The sequence below is a fragment of the Vipera ursinii genome, assembly GCF_947247035.1.
Source record: "Vipera ursinii genome assembly, chromosome: 9".
NCBI lineage: Eukaryota > Metazoa > Chordata > Lepidosauria > Squamata > Viperidae > Vipera > Vipera ursinii.
Window position 1 is genome coordinate 4,601,496 of NC_139523.1, and position 25,640 is coordinate 4,627,135.

Sequence of the window (25,640 nt, forward strand, 5' to 3'; positions counted from 1 at the left end):
TTTTTGACAGATTTTCCAAGTTTTAAAAGTAACTTTTGAAAATTAGATGTTTGGCCCACATGACAGTGCATGCAGGCTGCTTGTGTGTCAAGTCCAATGCGTGCGTACTTCATCCGGCTACTCAGCTTGGGGCACTGCTCGGCTTGTGATTGGTCATGTGGTTGCGTGCTGTGCTTACTGCGGGCGACGACCATTATGTTTCTTTACCCAACTGACGTGTGTGGGTGGGTGTGATTGACTACGTACGAAAGGTAAATAAAAGATTAACAAGATGTGAGTTCCAGCACTGTTTTTCTTATTAAAAAAGCACTGCGTCTTTGTATATGTGTAAAAAAAGGGATAGGTTTTTTGGCAGACATTTAACATCATCAGTTAGTTTGGGTAATGAAACATCTGCAAGAAAACAACCAACCTCAGAGAGCACCAAGGAGCCAACATTTCAACCCCGAGCTACAAATAGTCTCCTTTATTGGTTTTCTATGGCTATGGTTATCAATTCCTTAATTTTCTGAGCCTCCCCTGCGGTTGAAATTGTGTTAAGAGATGCATCATGGAATTGTTATTAGAACAAGAAGGAATATAAATTTAATCTTGAAAGATACTCTTGAAAATACACACGAAATTGTAGATTCATTCTGAGCCCTGGATGTTGTCCAATGTTTTAATTTTTTTTATCATGAAGAGCTTAATGCCAAAAATATACTAGGGAAAAAAAAATACAGACACTGTAATACAGTTAATGGGTTAAAAGCAGTTTTGATTTAGTGATGGATAACTCTTCCTGTTTCTGTGAGGAGAATTATCTTAACTTCTACAGATGTAGAGGTGGGCTTTCCTTTGTTGAACATAACCTGTTTAAAACAAAAGCCATTTACTTCCTGTTAATTGTTCCTGGTAGAACAGATGAAAGGTCTAAATTTGAATGTTTAATAACTACATTTAGATTTAATGCTTGGTGAAACATGTTATTCATGCTGATAGATTAAAATGGATAACCACAAAGAGGAAGAATTTTAAAATCTCTGGTGATGGACAATGGAGGAAGGCATTATCATTAATTCAGATTAATCAAGGGAATACTTGTTCAGGAAGTAATGATAATATTGCCTCATTCTGCTTGATATAAAGGATAAGTAGTGTAATAGCAGTGTGGTATTAGTTCTGCAGATCACATTTTGAGCTTTTACTGGGGAAGGTTGGCAATACCCAAAAACCTCTGGTTTAACAAAAATGGCTTATCCTCTCACCCTTCCATCTCCTTGGTGTTTTGCAATAGAAGAAACAAAAAGATAAGACTGTGTAAATCACGGCCTGGGAGCGTTATGGCAACCAGGAGATAAAATTGGAACTGCCAAGCTGTTCTGGTGATACTGTAAATAACTGCAGGTAGACTTCAACTTATGACCGCAATTGGGATCAGGTTTTCTTTTGCTAAGTAAGGCAGTTATTAAACGAGTTGCGTCCAATTTTGTGATCTATTTGCCGTGGTTATTAAGCAAATCACTGCAACTGTTATGTGAACACCAGCGTTGTTAAGCAAATCCGGCTTCCCCCATTGACTTTGCTTGTCAGAAGTTGGCTGGGAAGGTCACAAATGGTGATTCCTTGACCCCAGGATGCTGCAACATTCATAAATGCATGCTGGGTTGCCAAGTGCCCAGTTTTTGAACATGTGATTGTGGGGAAGGCTGCAATGGTTGCAAGTGCGAGGAGTCAATTTTTTTCCAGTGCTTTTTGTAACTTCAAATGGTTGTAACTTAAGGTCTGTCTATAATGAAACCCAAACCCAAACCCTCCATGCTTCCTGCAAGCAAAGCTTTTGAGTTACGGCTTTGCACGATTCCAAGGAGGAAACCCCCCCTTCATTTGGATATTTTAAAGAGGTGATTCCATTGCTTGAGGTGGAATTAAGTAGACCAGCAAAGCCACTAAGTATCTCTTCCTAGCTGGCTCGGGGCCTTCCTGAATCACATTTTGTTGAGGAGGCTTGTGAGGAAGTCGGGAGAGTTGAGCGGATGCTGCCTTCTGAACAAAGGGCCGGAGGAATAGCTCTGGAAGGGATATGGCGCAAAGCAGCCTGCTCCAAAGGGAAGGTGACTGCGCTGACAGGAATGTGGAAGACAGGGAGGGACCCCATTTTCTCCTTCCTTGGCCCAGACTTTCCTCACCGCTCTGAATGAATATGCTGAGCATCCGAGCATCTGTCTTGCACCTCCACACGGCAGCAGCTTGCTGGAGGGAGGGAGGGGCCCTTCCCTTGCAGGGTTCCTCCTGGAAAGACGTCAGACGGCCTGGCCGGAGCTGAGGGGCTCCGATTCCTGCATTCCTGCCGAGGCTCTTTGGGATGTGTGCAGTGAGGCTGGACGGGGACCGGGCAAAGGAAGCGGACCATAAATCAAAGCAGGGCATTGGCACAGGAGAGTCACCGAAGGCAGGAAATAGCCAAGGGAAGGAAGAGCACGGGCTTAGGAAGGCAGCTCGAAAAAAGCCAGGGTCAACAGGAAGACCTGGGAATTGGAGCCAAGAGGGAGGGAGGAAGCAGGGGTGGAATGTCAGTCAAGTACCTCCCCCCACCACCACCACCCCAGCCCTTATCTGCCAGAGCCACATGTATGGTTCCCTTGTAACCATATGAATCTCATGTAAGGTGGTCAGGAGGGGACAGGAACTGCAAAATATACTTTTTGTTAGGGGTGTCACAGTATGTGTGTGTGGTGTCTGCATGTGTGCATGAGTGTGTGTAAAAGGTTCAAGATGGCATATAAAATAGGGGTGCGGTGACACCCCTGAGCGACGCCATTTTTTACAACAAGCCAGGAAACCTCTTTGAGCATCCAATAAATAGGCAATGATAGCTTAGATCCCGGCTAACAGCTCCAGGATCTTTCCCCACCGCTGTGTTGAATTGTTATTTGTCCCTCTCTGGAATGGGAAGAAAGAAATTGGTCATCCCCGTTGCTGACCCCCCCAACCCCACCCCGGTGTCTCCATTCCGGATGCCTTTAGGAGCCACTCAAAGTTGGTTACAAGATGGGTGGCTACAGAAATGTATATTGTATGCTGCCTTTATTATTTTTACAAATAACTCAAGGTGGCGAACATATCCAACACACTTTCCTCCTTGTCTTTTCCCCACAACAACAACAACAACAACAACAACAACAACAACCCTGTGAGGTGGTTTGGGTTGAGGGAGAGGGACTGGGCCAAGGTCACCCAGCTGACTTTCATGACTAAGGTAGGACTAGAACTCGTGGTCTCCTGCTTTTTAACCGGGAGTCTTAACCATTAAACCAAACTGGCTCTTTAAATAGACAAATAAAAGATGCCCGACATTCCTGCCAGTGACCAGAGACAAAACCCAACAGAGTTTACACAGCTTGGAGGGTGGAGGGAGGAAAAACAGGCTTCAATAGGAAGAGAGCTAACCACAATTTGAGCTCACTGAGACGAAGGCAGCACCATTGGATGTAGCTGAAAAACTACATTGCCAGGTGGATTTCTTTTTTTTGGGTTGTTGGGGTTGTTGTTGTTTTCTGCATCTTGTACCGTAGTCCATTATTTTCCACTGCCTTTTATTGAACACCCTCCAGAGTTGCGATGGAGTTAATCTAATAGACAAGCAAGCAAACAAATAATACATTTGAATGAAGCAGCAGAGTATTGGGAGGGTCAAAACTGGCACCTTGCAGAGACTGTTGATATTAAATACAAATGAAAATGGGGAACGAATCCTGGAGTCCAGGAATCCAAGAGTTGGAAGAGGTTTTGTAGGCACCCAGTTCAGCCCAATTAATACACACACACCCACTACCACCAATTTGGCTGTCCAGCCTGCACAGCAGCTGCAATTTGATTCTGCCCATCAAACTACTCTTGTTGTCAGGAAATTCATCCTCATATTGATCTGGAATCTGCCTTTCTTTAATTTTGCACCTCGATATCATTAACTATCCTGAGCTCTGTAAAAGCAGCAAACGTTTAGGTGTGCACATTAACCCTTCAGATACAGGAGGAAGGTTACAACTTCCCAAAGGGCTCCTCTTTTCTCAAGGTTTAACATCCTTGGTTCCTCCAACTCTCCTCCTGAGGCTGAGTTTCCAATTCTTTCCCCATCCTCACTGCTCTCTGAACTGGTTCCAATTTCCCTGACTCCTCCTTAAGGTAGAAAGTTGGTTGCAACCCGGAATGGCTGGTTGCTTTTCCAATGGATGTTAGATGTTTATTTCCAATTCGTGAGCTTTACAACTGCTGCTTTCTGGAGGAAGAAAGGATGGTTTTTGGATGACATTTTTAACATCAGGTCCTGACTTCACATCAGCAGGCATTTTTAATAGACATACTCCTGCAAATATTTTCTTTTTTAAAGGGTAAAATGAAAGTATTATTACAGCACAAATGTAAAGACTGCAGCAGAGAAGTTTTATTTCTAAATCAAAATGATTTTTAGTTTTTAAAGAAAGCTTAGCTAGAACATAGTTTAACTGTGATTGCACCAGCATTTGAATACTTAGTGCAAATTAAATGCTTAATTAAAAAGCAGACCGTGCGGACAGAACTGTGCTAATGGGAACAGGGATGTAGGCTTGAGATTTATAGGAGATCTCTCCTCTTGAAAAGGAGGAAGGGATCTTGTTTAGAATCTTATAGAATAATAGAGTTGGAAGGGACCTTGGAGATCTTCTAGTCCAACCCCCTGCTGAAGCAAAAAAACCTTTACCATTTCAAATAAGTGGTTGTCCAATCTCTTTTTAAAAGCTTCCAATCATGGAGCACCCACAGCTTCTGGAGGCAAGCTCTTCCACTGATTAATTGTTCTCACTGTCAGGAAATTTCTTCCTAGGATGCTTCTCTCCTTGATTAGTTTCCGTCCATTGCTGCTTCTTCTGCATCCTGATCTACCGTTCCCTCTTTCCAGGATCAAGGTGAAGATGCTTTTGAATTCAGCTCACCTGCTGGTGTCCACTCAACACACTGAGGAAATATTCTTGACAACAAGTGAAAGGCAGTTTGCTGGGGTGGTTTGGCCACTTCCAGTTTTCATCTGAGGACCAATGAGATCAAATCCTACTTAGATGTTCAGAGGACTGACAGCTGACACATTATCCATCCTTTCATTAAATTAGCCAGCCACGGTCTCTTATCAGCATCCTCAAACATTCCTTGGGTGTGATGGATTTTAGCTCCTAAACTGCCCTACTTCGGGACTGTCTGCACGGGACTTCCAAACTCCCTGCAACCTGACCCTTTGCCCTGAGCCAAGGATGTCTATCTTTTAATCAAATGTGTCAGTTAGAGAAAGTGCTACCAGACTCCTCCTGATTTTCTGCTGAACCCAGCACTCCTCTTACAATGTCTCCAACCTTAGTGACTCTTGAATTGGCCCAAGCAGGGATCACTTGCCTGTTTACTTTGAGGTCAGCCTCCATCGGCGAGCTTCAGACTGCAGAGATGCCAGAATTGCTCCAGAGCACACCATTGCAACCTCCTTGCCAAGAGTGGGCTGGGCTGTCAGGATCCTCCCCGACTCCTCTGGGGCTGAGCATCTGGCAGCAGGCAGAGTCTGAGGCTGCACCTGCCCTCCTCCCTCCCTCCCTCCTTCTGCTGGCATTGCAGCAGGTGCAGCTCCAGCCAAGAAATGATCAAACGCAGCCAGGGTGGCAGGAGTGTAAAATAACAGGGCAGGCGAGCCGGGAGGGGGAGCAACCTCAAAACATAATGCCGTCATTCATAAGATACAGCAACAGCAGGCAGGCTGAAACAGCTGCTGGGCGGACCCCAAAGGTGACCGCCAAAGAGCTCTGGTGTGCTGGGGAATGCCAAGCAAGGTGGGGGCAGACTGGCAAGGGTTAATTTCACTGCAAGTTGCAAGGTGGCTGGGCACAGCCTCCTGCCCCAGAGATTTTGGAGCAGAAGCAAGAGAAAAGGATGCTGCTATGTTAAGCCAGCCTTTGCAGCATGAAGCCCAATAGGGATACTCAAGCTGTCTCTGGAAAGTGGAGGTGACATATTTGACAATATCCTAAGTCTTCAAAGTTACTTTAGAAGACAGGGGGCCTCATAAAACATTGAATTTGTCATTGATCTGTCTGAATTTCAGTGCCTTCTCTTTTTATATGTTCTCTATTTTTCTTCCTTAGAATCATAGAATAACAGAGTTGGAAGGAATCTTGGTAGCCTTCTTGTCCAACCCCCTGGTTGAACAGGAGACCCCAGTGGTGGGATTCAGCTGGTTCACACTAATTTTTTGTTGCCCAGGCCCAGAATGGACTTCCGGAAGCAGCATCCACACAGAGAACCGGGTGTTCACATATTTGAATCCCACCACTGGGAGACCTTATACCTTTCCGGACAAATGGCTGTTTAATCTCTGTTTAAAAACTTCCAGTGTTGGAGCACCCACCAAGAGCCTTGGTGGAGCAGTGGGCCAATGCCTCCTTAAGTAAGACCAGCTGCCTGCAATTAGTGCAGGTTCGAGTCCCACCAGGCTCAAGGTTGACTCAGCCTTCCATCCTTCCGAGGTAGGTAAAATGAGGACCCAGATTGTTGGAGGCAATAAGCTGACTTTGTAATAATGCCGCTTAGGGGGGGGTGTGTGAAAGCCCTAATAAGCAGGCATATACATAGAATGAAGGCTATTGCTAAGCACATTTGATTTGTGCTTAGATTGTAAGCCGCCCTGAGTCTTCGGAGAAGGGCGGGATATAAATGGGATTAAAATAAAATTAAAAATAAATAAATAAATAAAATTCTGAAGGCAAGTTGTTCTACTGATTAATTCCATTAACAGGAAATTTCTCCTTAATTCTAGGTAAGATCTCTCTTTGATAATCTTCTATCTGTTACTTCTTGCCTTGTTCTCAGGTGCTTTGGAGAACACGTTGATCCCCTCTTGTCTGTGACAGCCCCTCAAGCATTGGAAAACTGCTATCGTGTCACCCCCAGTCCTTCCCTCTGTTAGAGTAGACATACCTAGTTCTCTTAACTATTCTTCATGTGGTTTAGCCTCCAATCTCCTAATCACCTTTGTTGCTCTTGTCTATACTCTCTGTAGGTGTCAGCATCTTTTTTTTTTTTTGCATTGTTGTGACCGGAACTGGATGCCTTAGTCTGTGGCCTTAATAGTGCAGTGTACAGCAGTACTATCGCTTCACATGATCTTAATGCTATCGCTGTTAATGCAACCCAGCATTGCATCAGTTCTTTTGGCAGCTGCAGCACCCATCTATTCTTTCAAAACAAAACCTTTAAGAAAAGGGCACTGCTTTAGAGCCTCCAAATGCTTTTTTTTTGGGTCAAATTGTCATTTTCCTGCCTTGTGGGGAGGGCTTCTCAGCGGGGAAGGAAAGTCTTCTGCATATGCTCAGAGACACTGTTACCCTGTCCAAACTAAACAATGGGTCATGTTTTAAAAAGTGGGGCTTCTGTTATTCTGCATCCAAGTTGTTCATAGGAAGGACTCAAGACGCCTGAGGAGCATTTTAAAAGTGCAGTTTGGAGATATTATTGACATGGGGAGTTGCAGTATTAAACATGAAAGCCGGCATGCTTCTGTCTTCCTCATGCACACGGTCTCTGCCCACTCTCTCCTGATCGAACTTGACAAGTTGCATAGCTTGGGTCTGCTTTCAGAAATCTCTCAATTTGTCGAGGTAACAAACAGTAGCATTTGAAGAACCTTTGGGGGAGAGGGGTCAACGAGGGGCAGCTGTTCCTCAACATTTGTAACCCCTCAAATAAAGCAGCAGCAGGCAACATTTTAATAGCCGAGAAGAGTCTCTTTTAAAATGCAATAGGACATTTCATCAGATGGATTGATGCAATCTTTCCTTTCACTTGAATGTGGATATCAACAAATGAAGTCATGCTCTCTCTCTCTCTCTCTCTCTCTCACCCTCCTTTGGAACGCTGCTGAAAAGCAGATGTGCAAAACTGACCCTTTCTGGATTTCCTTCTGCTGGAGAAGGAACGTTTGCAGAACAGAATGAACAGAGCTGCCCCTCTCTGTGGCTGGAATATCATTTTGCCTGGTTCTGAAGCCAAAATCTGAAAAGAGGCTTTTTCTGCCCACCCTGGCACAAGAGAGAAGCTGTGGCAGTCAGGGTAATGATGGCAGCCTTGGAGCTGGCTGGCCAAGGGGTTTGTGACTTAGCTGGACCTCAGCGTATCCCATTGTGAGCCGTCCTGCCCGTTTCCTGTGCAAACCTTGTAAGCACCAGCAGGCCACAGGCATTTCCGGCTGGGCTGGAGGCATCACGGCAAAGCTTCCTGCAAGGAAGGTTGCCTTTTTTTGAGGCTGGGCGGGGGGCAGGGGGTGGGGGAGAACCAAGTATATACAGTAGTGGAAAAGGAAATCTCCCCCCATTTGCCCCAGTGGAGTCTTATGTGCCTTGCCTGTTTTCAACAGATTAGAAGTCTTAGTTCTATGCTTAGGGCTTCTGGGCTTGTCCTACCCATCCACGCATTGTCTAGGCCAGGGGTAGGCAACCTCAGCTCTTTTATGACTCATGGACCTCAACTCCCAGAATTCCTGAGTCAGCTTGGCTGGCTCAGGAATTCTGGGAGTTGAAGTCCACGAGTCATAAAAGAGCCGAGGTTGCCTACCCCTGGTCTAGGCCAATGATGGCGAACCTTTTAGAGACCGAGTACACAAACTGCGACCCAAAACCCACTTATGTATCGTTGAGTGCCAAGTGGGCATGGCCCATTGGGTGGGTGTCGCTACGGGGGTAATGGCAGACTGGGTGGGACTAAAAAGTTCAATCAATGAATTCCAACTTTGCGAGATCTTTTTTTTCCCCGCGAGAAGTTGAAATTGATTGACTGAATGAACCTTTTTTTTTTGCACATGGTGGCAGAGGTCGAAAGCGAAAAGGTTTTATAAAAGCCAGCTGAAGGCCTAGGACTTGGGCAATGGCGTGCGTACCCACAGAGAGGGCTCTGCATGTCACCTGTGGCACGCGTCCCATAGGTTCGCCACCAAGGACTTAGGGTTAGGGTTATGTCACCATGAAGTCATAGAGCAAAATGGACATCGCCAACAAACTCACGAGCGCTTGGGTATGGTTAGGAGGGCACTTACTTTTCTAAGCTGCCCTATCTATGTTTCCTGGTAAAATACATGGGAAAATCCCAATGGACGAAAATTCCACTTAGGGTTAGGGTTATGTCACCATGAAGTCATAGAGCAAAATGGACATCGCCAACAAACTCACAAGCGCTTGGGTAAGGTTAGGAGGACACTTACTTTTTTAGGCTGCCCTATCTAGGTTTCCTGGTAAAATACATGGGAAAATCCCATTGGAGGAAAATTCCACTTAGGGTTAGGATTAGGTCCTCATGAACTCATAGAGCAAAATGGACATCGCCATTTATATTTTTTGCACACAGTGGCGAAGGCCTAAAGCAAAAAGGTTTTATAAAACCCAGCTGAAGGCCTAGGACTGGGGCAACGGCGCTCGTGCCAACAGAGAGGGCTCTGCGTGTCACCTGTGGCACATGTGCCAGAGGTTCGCCACCACAGGTCTAGGCTTTTTAAGTTTCAAAATACAGGCAGTCCTTGACTTGTCATTCACCTAGCGACCATTCAAAGTTAGGACGGCACTGAGAAAAGTGAATTACAGCTGGTCCATGCACTTACAACTGTTACAGCATTCCCATGATCATGTGGTCAAAGCCTGGGTGCATGGCAAGTGGCATCCATTTATGACGGTTGCAGCATTGCATTTGTGAGCGTCCCAGCAAGTGTCCGGACAAGCAAAGTCCAGGGAGGAAGCTGGGTTCCCTTAATGACTGCTTGATTCACTTGATAACTGCAGTGATTTGCTTAACAACTATGGCAAAAAAGGTTGAAAATTGGGCATGACTGACTTAACAGCCACCTGGCTTAGTCATGGAAATTCTGGTTGCAAGTCGGGAACATTTGGTTTTTTGGATTACATGTTATATATTATAAGGTCTTATAACATATACTGTATTGTTCATAGTTCACTCATGTTAATACCAAATAACATCGCAACAACACGCAATTAAGCTGACTTTGTAATAATGCCGCTTGGGGTGTGTGTGAAAGCCCTAATAAGCAGGCATATACATAGAATGAAGGCTACTGCTAAGCTTGTAAGCCGCCCTGAGTCTTCGGAGAAGGGCGGGATATAAATGGAATTAAAATAAATAAAAATAAAATAAAATATCTGCATTATCACTGTTCTTATGGTGTAATTGCTGCAGCAGCTGTCGCCTGCTATTATTACATATTATTACATTTGCAGTCATTGAATAAAGGCATACAATCCATACCATCTTCAGGAGCTGGTGGTGCCCCCAAGATTGGAATATTCCTGGCAGATAAATCAGGGCTGGAGTTATATAAATAGCATCTCTACTTACCAAGCTTCAACCAGGGGAAAGAATGAAAAAAAAAATCCTAAACTGAGATATATATTAAGATATTCTTCCACGGTCTATCCCTATTCAGAATAGTTTGGCATCATGAACAAAGTTGGTGAAGGAAGCCCAGGAATGCCAACCACATCAGCATCTGGGAACATGTGCAGAGTAAATTTTCACGAATAAAGGCAAATTTTATAGAGTACAGGTAGTCCACCACTTGCAGCAGTTCGTTTAGCGACCAAGTTTCAACAGCACGGAAAAATGTGACTTACGACCGTTTTTTCACACTTACGACCATTGCAGCATCCCCATGGTCATGTGATCACAATTCGGACGCTTGGCAACTGACTCATATTTACGCCGGTTGCTGTCTCCCAGGGTCATGTGATCCCCTTTTGCAACCTTCGGACAAGCAAAGCCAGATTCATTTAACAACCGGGTTACTAACTTATCAACTGCAGTGATTTACTGAAGAACTGTGGGAAGAAAGGTCGTACAATGGGGCAAAACCCACTTGACAAATGTCTCACTTAACAACAGAATTGTTGGGCTCAGTGGCGGTTGTAAATCGAGGACTACCTGTATTATCAGAGTAAATTTTCTAACAGCCTATGCCAGGGGTAGGCAACCTTGGCTCTTTTATGACTCGTGGACTTCAACTCCCAGAATTCCTGAGCCAGCATAGCTGGCTCAGGAATTCTGGGAGTTGAAGTCCACGAGTCATAAAAGAGCCAAGGTTGCCTACCCCTGGCCTACACCTTCTTTAGGGTGTCAAGCAGGGGGAGGCTACTAGGCCAGAGAGCATCAATGGAGCTTCAACATATGTTGATTTGAAATTAACATCCTCTCCCCAACACCCTTCAAAGAGCTGCAATTGAGAAGGTGTTTTTTTTTGGGGGGGGGGGGGCAAAGCCATAGTAGGAAGAAACACAAGACCGTTTTGTGCCACCTGATATTCCACTGGATATCGGCTTCTGTTGCTCTGCATAAATATCTATGCAAAAATCCGGAGTAACTGTGTGTGCCTAGGAGAGAGGGGAAGTTCCACACCCCCATCCCCACCAGTTCTTTTCTTCCTAGCCTTTTATACCGAAAATCGCTGCAAAGAAATTTAAAAGGCAAGAAATACAAGCCGAGCAGCTGGATGAGAGAACAGATCTTTGGGCTGAGTTTTCTGTTGCACAGGCAATCCAGCAAGGCAAGAGTTCTCGTCAATTGCTGCCCTCCAGGGCTTGGAATTCGAGGAGATACTGCTTCTGGACATGGAGGTTCAACAGGTTATAAAAAGGCTTTGCCTCAGGAGCAGCAAGCAATATGCAACTATTTAAAACCAATAACTGCCTAAATAAAAGAAGGCTAGAATGGAAACTGTCAATGGCCATTGCCTCCATGAATTAATCTACCCCACTCTTCAAAGGCGTCATAATTGACAGTAAAAGTTTAAATGCGCTTGCATTTTACTGTGCCGAATCCCCTGCCATTCTGCTTCATTGGGCTCAAGTCTTGGGAGAAAAGGAGAAAAACAGGCCTGTTCTTCCTCTAACGCTTTTTTTGGCAAGTGCAGGATTATTTTTTTTTGGTGGGGGGGAGTGAGATTCAAGAGATTACGGATACAGTAGCGGTATTCTGTGTGGTTTTCTAAGAAAAACACAGGAAAGCAGTTTCCAACTTCATTGAAGACCCACTGTACAATGAGGAACCAGCCGGGGTAAAAGTTGTTATGATATCAATGGATCTAGTCCTTAATCCTGTGTTAAAAGATCGCAGATGAACCCCTTCAAGGGCAAAGCAGGTAGAAAGCCAGAGATCCCTTCAGTGCAGCGTTTGCATTCCTGAGCTGAAGGGAACCGCTTCACGGGTGGATGTTTCAATTCTGATTCTGAAATGGTGTTACAGATAGTGTTTGACTTACGACCACAGTCCCCAATTGTGACGCATTCTGCAGTCGTTCAGTGGCACACACCCAATTTTATGACCGTTTTTGCCATGACTGTTGAGTGAATTATGTGTGATAAAGCAAAGCTGGCTTCCCTCGCTGACTTTGCTTGTTAGAAGCCCCCCTCCCCCCCCGGAAGGTCACAAATGGCAATCAATTTTTTTTATTTTTTATTTTAATCCCATTTATATCCCGCCCTTCTCCGAAGACTCAGGGCGGCTTACAAGCTTAGCAGTAGCCTTCATTCTATGTATATGCCTGCTTATTAGGGCTTTTGCCCCCCCCCAAGCGGCATTATTACAAAGTCAGCTTAATTGCCCCCAACAATCTGGGTCCTCATTTTACCTACCTCGGAAGGATGGAAGGCTGAGTCAACCTTGAGCCTGGTGGGACTCGAACCTGCACTAATTGCAGGCAGCTGGTGTTACTTAAGGAGGCATTAGCCCACTGCGCCACCAAGGCTCTTGACCTTGGGATGACCTGGGATGCTATAACTCTCGTACTAAGGTACATGCCAGTTACCAAGTGCCTGAATTTTGATCATTTGAGCATGGGGATACTGCAGGGATCATAAGTGTGAGGACAGGTTGCAATCCACTTTTTTTTCCAGCGCCACTGTAATTTCAAACTGTCCTTAAACAAATGGTTGTTAAGTCACTGGTTGATTTGCCGATTCCTGCAGTTAAGGACTGAAATTATTTATTTATTTATTGGCTAGATGTATATCTCACTTGCCCTTTAAAAGCAAGAGGAAGAATGTGTAGCCTCCCTCTTCCATTTTTTCTACAACAATCACCCTCCAAAGCAGATTGCACTGAGTGTCTAAGTCTAGAGTGTACTGGGAGCTTCCAGGGCTGAGGATGGAGATGAACGGGGAAGAGTCATCTCTATCTTCAAGCTTTGCTCTTTTCACACATGTGTTGGAAGGATACAAGGCGGCTTTCACCATTTTCTCCCCTGACCTTCCCCCCACCCCCAGGATGCTTCTTAACCTGGATCTCTCCAGCCCAACCCCTTGGCTGAGAATGACAGCCAACCAGCCTATCCCCATCTTGCTTGTTGTGTTGGTTTTTTTGCTTCCTGGCTGTTGTGATTCAGCGTCAGCCTGTGATACCGGCAGCTGAGTCTGATGATTATGAAGAGGAGGAGGAGGAGGGGAGAGCCTTTGGTGTCAGAGGGAGGCTCTGATGCACTGCAGGACTCTCAGCCTGGCCCCTCCCATCATGTTTCTCCTCAGACTCAGCCGTGTGAGCACGAGGTATTGGACGTAGATGATTCACAGCTGGATCTATTCAGGGATGCTAGGAGCAGGAGGCAATCCAGAAGAGCAGAACAGAGAAAGGCAATGAGGCAACTCAGTGAGAGGAAGAGAAGGCAATGAGAAGCCACGCCTTGGGACTGCTGATAAAAGGGGAAGGTGTGGGAGGTGTTGGTTGCTGAAGGCAACTGTTTGAAGATCTTCTGCTAGAGTCCTGGTCTGTTATTCCTGTTTAACTCTTGTTTGAACTTTTGATTTCTTTATAAATAAATTTGGTTGGGTTTTTCTAGCCTGTTGACTATAAAAAAGGGTTGTCCCTGACATTCAACAGGGCTGGTCATAAGCTGGAACAGAACACCGGCACTCCCAGCCAGAAGCTGCCTCAGGATTGGGGGAGTCAGTCCAGGACAGCCAGAGAAAAACAGGTTGTTGAAGGCTGATAGTTCAACATCGGGGAAGTTGTGCAAGGAAGACTGGCTGCATCTTCCAAGGAGGCTGCAAGGAGATATCCAGGGCTCGCGCCCCCCCCCAAGACAGGACCTCTCTGGAGCCCTTCGCACCTAGATTCCCCTGCCCCCTCTTTTCTCTGGGGTTGCACTTCATCCAGTTTTTTTCTACTTACCAGAAGCTTTGGGTCGGGTTCAAAAGTTCACTCGGAGGAAGCGGTAGGAGGGCCTCTTGCCCAGGTAGTAATGGTTCAGGTATTGCCAGTGGTTTTTCCATCTACAAGAGAAAGTCCATCACTGGTCAAGAGAACAAAGGACCTCCCAGCTGGCTCCTCCTATGTTGGAGTCCTGCTCTTGGGACCTTCTGCTCAGGAGCAAAGACCAATGGAAGCGCTGGCAACCCCCATCTAACCAGACCAGCATGCCTGGCTGCCCATGAAATGGAAGGCATCCCGCAGCCATGCAGAGCCTTGCCAGGAGCTGAGCCTCTGCCTCGCTTTGCTGCCTGGAAGTCTGTAACAGCCCCAGTGATGGCTGAAGCCCTGGCCACAATGGGGTAACCTTGCCTTCCTCGTAACATGTTATTGTTAAACACCCAGCAAACAAACCAAAGAGAAGGTGGAAAGTGGAAATGGCTGACATTACCCACGAGAGAGGAATGGTGGGGGAAGGTGACTTGCAGAGATGTCTAAATTGATCTCCTTGATTAGAGAAAAATAAATCTACATTTACGGCTGATGGGAAACCTCTGTAGACTTTTTGCATGAAATGGAAAAAGTGCACTTATGATTTGTGGTTTTGATGATTGGGGGGGGGGAAACGGATAATAGAAAAGAGTACGTTTTTTTTACAATCAGAGCAAGAGATAATTTTGTAATTGTACTTGTATTTTATGCAAAGGAAGTTGGAAGCCTTTTTCTATTTCTTTCTGTTCTTCCTTTCTTTCCTTACGGCTTTTACTCATTATAAGATTGCATTAGTTTTTATGTTTTTTGTAAGACCTTTAATAAAACTTCATAAGACTAAGAAATAAACGGAAGCCTCTTTAGGGGTACAGTTGAGGGGCAGTGCGCAGTGTGTGTTCGGATGGGTTTCAGGTTGGGGACACGTCTCCACCCTCAACTTTCTAAAAAGAGTCAGCTGTCCAAAAAAAGAGCATCAGTTGTGTCATTTAAGCATTGACCTTGACCGAACGAAAATTTTGTTCCTTTGCTGCGTGTGTCCGGGAACCTTGCCTCAAGGTATTTGCACACTAGTTTTAGGAAAAGGATTTCAACAGAGGCAACGTCTCTCCCTCTTTGTGGCCCTTGTATAACCACCTGGCCTGTTGTCCCTCTGCTGATGTTAGCCCTTTTCAAGGTAGACTCAACGAAGAAACCTTGTCGTGTGGCTTCCTGGTCTGGTCTACCTTGAAGGACTAACCGCTGGCATCTAGACCGGGATGCTTTTCTGGAGAAGGGGAGCTTGACCTCCATCCTTGGTGAGAATGACCAGCAGGCTCCACATCTGAAGACTGCCATTTCTCATGGGCTGTTAGGATGCAACAGACAAGCCTCCCTCCCTCCCTCCCACAGCAAGGCTGATTCTTTCCAACGACTGGCAGGTGTGCTTTGGAAAATATTGCAAACCAGGAGGAGGAGGAGGAGATTTGGAGAGTCTCAACCCCGTAGCCTTCTGAAAGGCTGTGAAAAATTTGATTTTGTTCCCAGACCTCAAGGCTGAGATATTAGCAGAGTCCAATTTATCCGTCTTTGTTTTCTGAAAATGTTTCATAGAGCGCCTCAGTTTTCTGGGTTATTTTTAGCTTTCTTCATGGGCTTCTTAAAATATTGTTTTCTTTTGAACTGAAAGGTCATTGCCCACAGTTAGCTATTCAACACGGGCAGCTAAGTGAACGTCCCAAAACGATAAATACATTTTTAGTAGGGATATCCTCTTCATTTTTCATGCAGAAATTTGTGGCCCCGGTACTCGCCCTATTGCTATGTTTGCTGTTTTCCGAGCAGCGTTCTCAGCTTTTTTAAAAAAATCCCTGCAGGGGAACTCTTTTTATACAAAGGTTCTTAATATTTCCTCAGATGCTGCTTCTGGCATTCCCTCTTCTTGCGTTAGTAACAACAATAAAGGTTTCTTCTGAATTGTAGGGAATAAAGATGATAAGCTGGGTTGGAGCAGAAGCTGCAGGAGAATGGATGAAGTCCTATAGTTGATGAAGTCATTCTGGGCACTCAGGAGGGCTATTTGAAACTGGAAGACAGTGGTGGTCATGGTGGTGGCATCTGGTGAGGCTTGATGGCCTTGAGATCTGTTTTGGTCAGGTTATTGAGAGACCCGTGGATGTTGGGAAGTGGAGCTCCCTCTGCCAGCTGTCTTGGATAATGCTTTAGTGGGAGTTGAGTAAAATGGTGGTGACCCAACAGTGATGTCAAAGGAAAGTGCTACCTTGATTTCAAGCCAAGTAATTGTGCCCCTTTGGTAGAATGGTGAAGACACCCGCTAGAACCCGGGACCACGAGTTCTAGTCCCACCTTAGGCACAAAGCCAGCTGAGTGACCTCGCTCAGCCCTACAAAGAAGCAGGCAATGGCACACCACTTCCAAAATATTGCCAAGAAAACTGCAGGGACTAGTTCAGACAGTTGCCAGAAGAAAAAAAAAGAAAAAAAAGAAGTGGCTCACAGGGACAGAACACAGGTGTCAGAAGCTGGCATAGTAGAGATTGTGGTGGGCTGGTTTGGTGGTGGATAATGAGGGAGCCAAGGTGAAGGTGTTGAAGCAAAGCCATTTGTGGATGTGACTAAAATTGTACCAGAGACTCTCCTGGGCGGTGTTGATAGATAAGCAGTTGAAGGTAGCAAGGCACACAATACCATGAGAGGTTGTGCTAGCTTCCAAAAGAGTTGGGCCAATTTATGGAAGTCGTGGGGTGTAAAAAGCTAGGATTAGGGTTAGTAAAGTAAAGAGGGAGGCCTAGACAGAGAGAGGAAATACCTGTGACCAAACCAATGAGGAGGGAAACACTGCCTATGCCAGACAATGAAGAAGGCATACATACACCACTCAGACACCCCTCCCAATTCACATGACTAAAGGAAAAGGGGGGTATAACATAATCAGACTTGCAAGATTTGGTTACCATAGCCACTCTTTATAAACATAGTTGTCATGCGAACTTGATTTCTTGATCTGATTTAGTTCTTGGGGCCAACATGGGGATGACTGTCTATCAGCCTTGACAGACCATCTGCTGAGATACCAGCTTCCTTGGGCAGTTAGTTGGCCACTGTGACAACACACTCTGGACTAGGTGGATCAGGGGTTTATCCATCAAGGCATGGCTTATGTCAATGTATCTTGACCTTGGGCACTTTAATTTATTTATTTATTTTTATTTTATTAGACTTATATACCGCCCTTCTCCCGTAGGACTCAGGGCGGTTCACGAGGTTTTTTAAAAACAATATAACAAGTTACAAAAATTAAAAACAATTAAAATGATTACACTAACCTTGAACTAAAAACCCCAATTACAATTAAAATTTAAAATTTAATTGTAATTACAATTACAATTTAAGTTGCATGGGCTTCAACTCAACCAGCATGCTATGGGGAATTCTAGGAGTTACCCAACTAAGTAACATATTCTGCATCAAGCACTAAACAGACAATTAAACAATAAACAACAGCCTAATCAAGGAATTACCGAGATAAAAAAAACACACTGATAGGCAAGCCAGTCCTATATAACCAGACAGCAAACCCCACTTCCTTCTAACACGGATGATGTTACCCAGTTGGGTAATGAAATGTCTGCAAGAAAACCACCAAGCTCAGAGCCCAAAGGCTCCCACAGTTCAACCTGAGCTACAAATATTCTCTTCTAAAGTCAAGATTACATGTGTTGCACCTAAAAAAAAATGTGTGGAGCTTCAACTACACAGTTGTGGATGCCATTCTGGTTTTCTTGACAATCCCACAGTAACCCCTGTCTGGCACTAAGTTGATGTTGCATCTAATTACGGCGGCAAGACTTTTAGTTGCGCAATATTGGAAGAAGGAGGAATTGCCGACTATAGAAGAGTGGACTTTGAAAGTTTCCAACTTGGCGGAAATGGCAAAGATTTCGGCATATTTGAAAGAACAATCGCAACAGAGATATATTGTGGAATGGAGAAGATGGATTGACTATATTCAGGATAAATATGGGACTAAAAAGTTTCATTTAGCATTTGAATAAGTAGTGGCGCTATATGATGTATGATTAGCTAGTAGTTATTTTATTATTATTTTGACGATGGAGAGTTAAAGTGCGATAGACTTTAATGTTTTATTTTTGTTGTTAACATATTTTAGTTTATGTTTGTATTATTATACCCTGTATTCAGCTCTGGGAAGTCGGGAAGGGGGGAGGGTAGGGTAGGGTTGGGGAGAGGGGAGGGGGAGGAGGGAGTTCATTGTATTTAAAAATTGTAAAACTTTTCAATAAAAAAAAAAGTAACCCCTGTCTGGCATCTTTGTGGTTAAACTACATTTGCTTCCTGGCTGTTTTTCTGAGGTTCCTGAAGGCTGTGATGCAGATGAGTATTTGCGTTATTTAGATGAAAAGCAAGAAGCACTTTTCCAGAGCAAAGGGTTCGCAATGCAGTTGCTAGGTTCAGCCCTTGCCACGAGACCGGGGTTTTACAAGAGCAGAAATCCAGAGTAACCTTCGTGACTAATCCTGACAAAGCCCAGAATTTCTAAAAACAGGACGCAAGTTCGTTTCTTTACGACAAATTGAACTAAATTTATCTTTACGATAAATTGAACTAAAAATTGTGCATTTTCACCCACGCCCATGCACAACCCTTCCTTTCCCCCACAACTGCAGGTTTAACAGCATTTCGTTCAGCAGTTTTGTTTGTTAGAGTTCACTTGTGCAAACTGTTTGTTAACAATTCTGAGAAAAGGGAAATGATGTGACATGGCGGTAACATGAAAAAAAGAGAAGGGGGGAGGGAAGACAGAAACAATTAGGAGCTCAGTTAATAATCACACCATGTGTGGTTTGTTTAAATTTGGTTTAGTCCTGCTAATTTAGCTTCCAAAGAATGTCTGAGATGGTGTGAATCCAGATTGAATCCATGCACCACAGTCAAGCAAGCCATGATTTTACAGGTAGTCCTTGTTTAAGTGGTTGCTTGGCAACCACTGAAAGTTATGATGGACCCCCCACACACACACCAAAGCTATTGAAGACCCAGTTTTAGAGTTCCTATAGCTACACGTATGCACACGCACACACCACACACACACACAGAGTCACATGATCACATTTTAGGTCTTGGCAACTGACTCACCTTTATAGCTGAATGCAGTGTTGTGCCGTGGCTTAACTGGGATTTCCAACTTTTTTGCCAGTTTCCAGCCTTTTATTGCTTCACTTAACAACTATGGGACTCACTTAACAACTACCACAAAAAGTTGTAAAATCAGATCGGTCACATGGGTGCCTTGACTTATGACAATCATGATTTACGACAGAAAATCCAGGCTCCATTATGATCGTAAGGCAAGGACTAACCATATGCAATTTTCCCACCCAGCCACTGCATTGTGTGACATGTGCTTTCTGTGGGGACACACAGAGGTCCGAGGAAGCTCGGCTGAATGTCTACGGAGATTCTCAGTCATCCAGGTCATGGTTGTCCCAAAGCTGCTTTTTCAGGAGGCAACTGGACTTTCTTGTTTTTCTTTGAAGACATTTCGCTTCTCATCCAAGAAGCTTCTTCGGCTCTGACTGGATGGTGGGGAATGGAAGGATTTATATTCCTTGCAGACAACTGTTCATTTGCATCCTTTTAGAGAGTCATTGAGGCTACCTTGGGATGAACACCCTTCGAATGACGTGGGAGTATGAATGGATTCCCAGACAACACTGCAGACTACGGGAAGCATTTGCGCTTCAGTTTTAGAGTCAGACAACACAGACTCACCCCCAACAGCCTGTGCCGGTCTTCAACAGTGAAGGGACCCAGGGCAGAAAACATCCTGCAGCCAAGAAGGCTCCACACACATTTGCACTACTCAGGTGACCCTGAGGATACAGGTAAAGCTCCAAATGGCATCAACGACTCTTTAAAATAATGCAAACGACCAGCTGTCTGCAAGGAATATTAATCCTTCCATTCCCCACCATCCTGTCATTGCTGAAGAAGCTTCTAGGATGAGAAGCAAAACGTCTTTGAAAAAAAAATAACTCCAGTTGCCTCCTGAAATAGTACCTTGGGACAAGCTCTGCTGAAGTGTCTCACATTCATCCTGGTTCTTGGAGTTTTCCATGAACAGCTCATCATGAGCTGGTGGTTCTAGAAAGTTTCAGCCCACAATCCATGTCTCTATTAGTTTGAGAGATCTTATGTAACATAACCCTGGATGGCTCTCAAAAGTAATAAACTAAAAACAATAAAAAAAACCATAAAAACAGCACATTTCTACTCTCCCCCCCCCACAACACAGCACAAACTCATGTATTGTAACAACTGTAGTGCTTTCCTGAGCTGCAGGCTAACCTCACCCCAAGGTTTGAGGGAAAAGCCAGGTCTTTCCAACTTTACGGAAGACTGGGAAGGTAGGGGCCTACAGGATCTTGGGGGTGTGTGTCACTACTGAGAAGTTCCCCCACCCCACCCCCCAAGGCAGGAACAGCATGTACAGAGTCATCAGTAGTTCCTTTCCTATGAGGAAAGGATGAGATCTGCCTGGGCTGGCTGCAGCTGAAAGCCCAGGACTCCAGGTGCTCTCTATGACTTGGCCGATGGGGCTGGTCGCACAACCAGCAGGTCTCACTAGCCATTTTGTGAAGGTGGGAAGGCCTGAATTTACTTGCTCTACTTGCCCAAACTCATCACAAAGGAACCACAGCCCGCCTTTTCCACCTGTATCAAAAGTGGAAGTGTGGAGGAAGTGGAAAGTGGATCCTTATGCTAACTCAGCCAAGTAAGTTGGGGTGCCTGCTCGGCTTTCTTTCATTACAGTCAAACTTCCCCCTCCAGCTGGATTCTGTGGCAGTAAGGTCCCCTCTTTGGTCAGTGGGAGCTGCCCTCCTACATTTCATTTGGGGTGGCTGGACTGATGAAGCTGTGGACATCTAAAAAAAAGATGTGAAATTGCCAAAAGTTCTATCAGCTTTTCTTATAGAGTAAGTAATAGCAATAAGGATACAATGGCATCTTTTTCTTACAAGTTCATTGATCGAACAACAGAAAGATGGACCTTCCTTCCTTCCTTCCTTCCTTCCTTCCTTCCTTCCTTCCTTCCTTCCTTCCTTCCTTCCTTCCTGTGAGAGAGCCATGAAAGATGGTGCATAGGATGCACCATACTGGAAGTTGTCAGGTACAAGGGTATTGGTGGTGGTGGAGGTCAAAGGGGTGGAGGTCAAAGGGCAGGTACTTCAAAAGAAAAGGGTTGACAGTAGAAACTACGTATGCTCACAGAAAGGAAAAGGTAAAGATGCAAGAGAATCCACCAATTGAAGTCTGTGCTGACCACATTCTGGACCAAACACAACTCGACAGGCCATCATTGAGACCAATGCAGTGGGAGAGCTTTTAATCTGGAAAGAGAGTTTTAAGTTTGTTTCCAGCTGTGTTGTAGGTACAGGAATCCAGCGGGTTAAGTTTTCAAGGTGAAAACACACTTGTTGAAAACTGCCTTTTCACGGGTCTGGTTTCAACTGCAGAACCATGAAGTCCAACTTACCAAACCAACCTTTTGAACAGCTTTGCCCACTCTGCGTGCTCCAGATTTATAGGACTGCCCTTCCCAAGATGGCTGGGAATTTGGGGAATTGCAATCCAACATTTCAGCACAAGCCACGGTGATTTGATTGTTGCTTACTTGTGATCAGGGGAAGTTTACAGCAGTAACCAGGACTGTAGCCAGCTCAGACAGGAATTCCGCCTGATGTGGGTTGTTGTTTTTTCTTCCTGAAACGCAGAGAGGAAGCCTTCCATTTCCAGAGCTTTTGGGCTTTTAAATATTGCCATTCACCACCAAAATGGACTTTGCTCAGGGCTACACCCAGATCCTGAAGCTTTGATAAGGATTGTGTGCTTGTACCGTAACCAGCCACCATGCAGTGTACACAAAGGAGGTGACTTGCTCCTTGGCCTTGTTGCTGCCATCTGTTCCGGGTGCTTCGAAACCTAGCTGGGAATCTTCTGCTCAACCTTGTTCAAATCTTCAGAGCCCCTTATCCTGAACGTGGGAATGAGGTCCCTGGATGAGAAAGCAAACCCTTTCCTGCAACAAAGAGCTAGGAGCTCCAGAGGAAGGGCCGACACCTCCTTGCTTCTTCGTAGCTGCAGCTCAGTCTCTTCCCGGCGGGACCAGGAGACCAGTTTAAGAACATCAATTTCAGATCAGCAGGGAGCTGGGAAGTTGTGCAGTATTTATAGGAAGCGTCAGGAGTTGGCTTAGCCAGGTTCCCTCCCCCTTAGCTGCTGCTCCCCCTCCAGCCCATCTGCTGTTTGCTTGCTGCAAAGCCTGATGCCTTAATTCAGAGAACCACCTGCTCTCCCGTGCAGGCAATTGGCCGTTCTGGTGCTGCTTGGGAGCCAAAATAGCTTCTCCTCCGGCTGCTGCTTCTCTCCCCCCCCACACACCCCAGCTGTCGGGCCCACTCTGTTCTGCACCTCACCACCGCACGAGTAGCATCACACCCATGCCATGCAGTGGGCAGAAGGTGATGAGCCAAGCAGGTGCACCCAGGTGCGAAGGAATGACGCCCCATCCACACCAGCTTCTTTCTGCACAGGGTGGCAACTCGCGTCTGTAGTGAATTTGGGGTGACTTTTTAAAAGGAACCTTGAGAATCCCTCTGGGGACAAAGCAGTGCAGAAAAATACAGGCCTGATCTGCAGAACAACACTTCACACAAATTCCTACCAGAGCCTTCTTGAATTCTGATGTGTGGAAGACAGCATTTCTCTTCAAGCCCCAAAACCATAGTGCAAAGATGCCCAGGCACTCCCATTTTAATGGCACAGCCATAAGAGGAACATGTCTTAACCCAGCTCACAGCGGAGACAACTAACTGTCTTTCTTCCAAGGTGTTCACTCTTCTCCAGACATAAAAATTAGGAATGATTCATCAATGATGGGGTTGCTGACGTAGCAAAGGGTGCAAGCTGGCCAGCTCCTAGTGACCCCTATAGGCATCTAGTCCTGAAGTTGTGGGAACTGTCCTGTAAGGCTGCCTGGGTTCAAGCTGAGGAGACACCCGACTCTTGGTATCTTTGCTCTGCAGTGCCTTATAAAAGTAGGTTTGATGGTCTTTAGAAAGAGCTGCTTTATTTTATTATTTTGTTTTATTATTTTATTTTTAAACATGCACTGATAGCTCTCTTCAGAGAATGCTAATGCTAAGTTGTAAGTCCTCAACTTTCAACCTAAATTAGAGCCAGAATTTCCGTTGTTAAGTAAGATGGTTGTTAAGTGAGTCACACCTGATTTTATGATCTCTTTTTTTGCCATGGTTGTTAAGTCAATTGCTATCGTTGTTAGGTGAAGCATGTGGTTGTTAAGTGAATCTGGTTCACCCCATTGATCTGGTTTGTCAAAAAGGGGCTGAGAAGGTCACATGGCCCCAGGATGCTGCAGCTGTCATAAATACACATTGGTTGTCAAGTGTTCCAAATTTTTATCATGTGACTGCTGTGATGGTTGTAAGTTTGAGGACCAGTTGTAAGTCACTTTTTTTCAATGCCATCGTAACTCTGAATGGTTGCTAAATGAATGGTTGTAAATCAAGGACTACCTGTACGTGGAAGATCCATTTAAACCAGCATTTCTTAAACTTGGCAATTTTAAGAAGTATGGACCAACTCGTAGGAGCAGGCTGACGAATAGTTGAAATCCACATGTGTTAAAGTATTTATTTATTTTTTTAAATTGTACCTCATCCATCTCACCTAAGTGACATCTAAGTTGCCATGTTTGAAAAACACTGGTTTAAACTGAGAAATAAACAGATTCTGCCAATGCCGCATCTCTGCTTCTGATGTCAAGAAAAGCACTGGAGATGTTCTGCTGCTTCCTAATTTCCCCCCCCCATTCTTGTTATTTTGGGGTGGGGGTGTGTGTGCTATTTTGCCTCCTCCATGGCTAGATACTGGTGCTGTTGGCTACAGTGAGCCTCTGCCAGCATTGTGGCTCCTGTGGGGCTTCAGAAGAAGATGGAGGAAAAGTCAGTACTGATTGCAATCATTGACCCCAGTTTCACTGGCACTACAGCACTTCTCCATAACTGGGATCTGTCAGCCAGGCTATTTTGGGACAAAGGGTCAGATTGGAGAAGAGCGTCGGATCCATCTTTTGGAGTTGCCCAACCAACCAGTCAAGGTTGCAATCCTCAGCTGTGTCTTCTTAGATGAGCAACAGGACAAGTGTTTAAAACCAAATTCTGAAACCCCCACTTATCTTTGCCCAGCCTCATTAGGAGGGCAACTGATGGTTGTTACCACTTTCACACTGATGGCAAATGGCTGCACAAAAGACCAAAGGTGGCAGGACACCATTAGTGCTGAGATGAAAATGACACAGCTGGACCCAGTTCAGTCACATGAAATGTGTTTGTTGATCTAAAAAAAGGGGATCTTGCACCTGCAGGAAAATGCTAGGAAGTTGGCAATGCCTGATAGGGAGAAGGGAAGGACACCCAAACATTTGTCCCACACTATCCACCACTTGTCCTGCATCAAAAACTTGGACTGTGCTGCTCATCAGCACAGCTGGACCAGGTGGTAAGATTTCAGAACAGAACATAGAATCCTAGCACTGGAAGGGACCTCTAAGGTCTTCTAGTCCAACCAAGGCAGGAGACCTTATATCAGGGGTCTTCAAGCTTGGCCCTTTTATGACTTGTGGACTTCAACTCCTAGAATTCATCAGCCAGCGTGCCTGGCTGAGGAATTCTGGGAGTTGAAGTCCACAAGTCATAAAAGGGCCAAGCTTGAAGACCCCTGCCTTATATTATCCTGGTTAGATGATCTATATAAGTTATGGATTTTTAAAAGGTAGCAACTATTGTCTTGGGAACTGGAGGCATGTAGGTCATTTTTTATGTTTAGTTTTATTTATGATGTATTAAATTTCTTTATCCCATCTTTATTACTTTATAAGTAACTCAGGGGGGTGAACATTCATAACCATCCTTTTTTTCTTCTGCAGTATTTTCCCCATAAAATACTGCGGCATTATTACAAAGTCAGCTTATTGCCCCCAACAAATGAGGACCCAGATTGTTGGGGGCAATAAGCTGACTTTGTAATAATGCCGCTGGGGGGGGGGGGCGAAAGCCCTAATAAGCAGGCATATACATAGAATGAAGGCTATTGCTAAGCACATTGACTTGTGCTTTAGATTGTAAGCCGCCCTGAGTCTTCGGAGAAGGGTGGGATATAAATGGGATTTTAAAAAAATACTGGGGTGGATTGGGTTAAGAAGATAGAATTGGCCCAATGTCACTCAGCCACTTTCATGCCTAATGCTGGACTAGAACTCACAGACTCCCGCTTTCTAGTTCAGCAACTTCACCATTAGACTAAACTGGCTCCTGCAGGTTAATG

General features: G+C 45.0%; 1 protein-coding gene across 2 annotated transcripts in view; it reads right to left on the bottom strand.

The window, feature by feature from the left end:
* Positions 1 to 633: 633 nt before the first annotated feature.
* LOC310644685 (uncharacterized protein) overlaps positions 634 to 25,640 on the bottom strand; it is a 41,501-nt gene continuing 16,494 nt past the window's right edge. Inside the window, exons 3-4 of one of the 2 annotated variants that reach the window (XM_083369946.1) lie at positions 14,209 to 14,309; positions 634 to 851 (exon numbers count right to left, since the gene is read on the bottom strand). In XM_083369946.1, the coding sequence (XP_083226072.1) occupies positions 14,228 to 14,309 (82 nt within the window). In that variant the 3' untranslated portion in view covers positions 634 to 851; positions 14,209 to 14,227. Of the gene's footprint in view, positions 852 to 2,998; positions 5,045 to 14,208; positions 14,310 to 25,640 lie in introns of those variants that run through there. The other variant, XM_083369947.1, reaches the window with a different exon arrangement.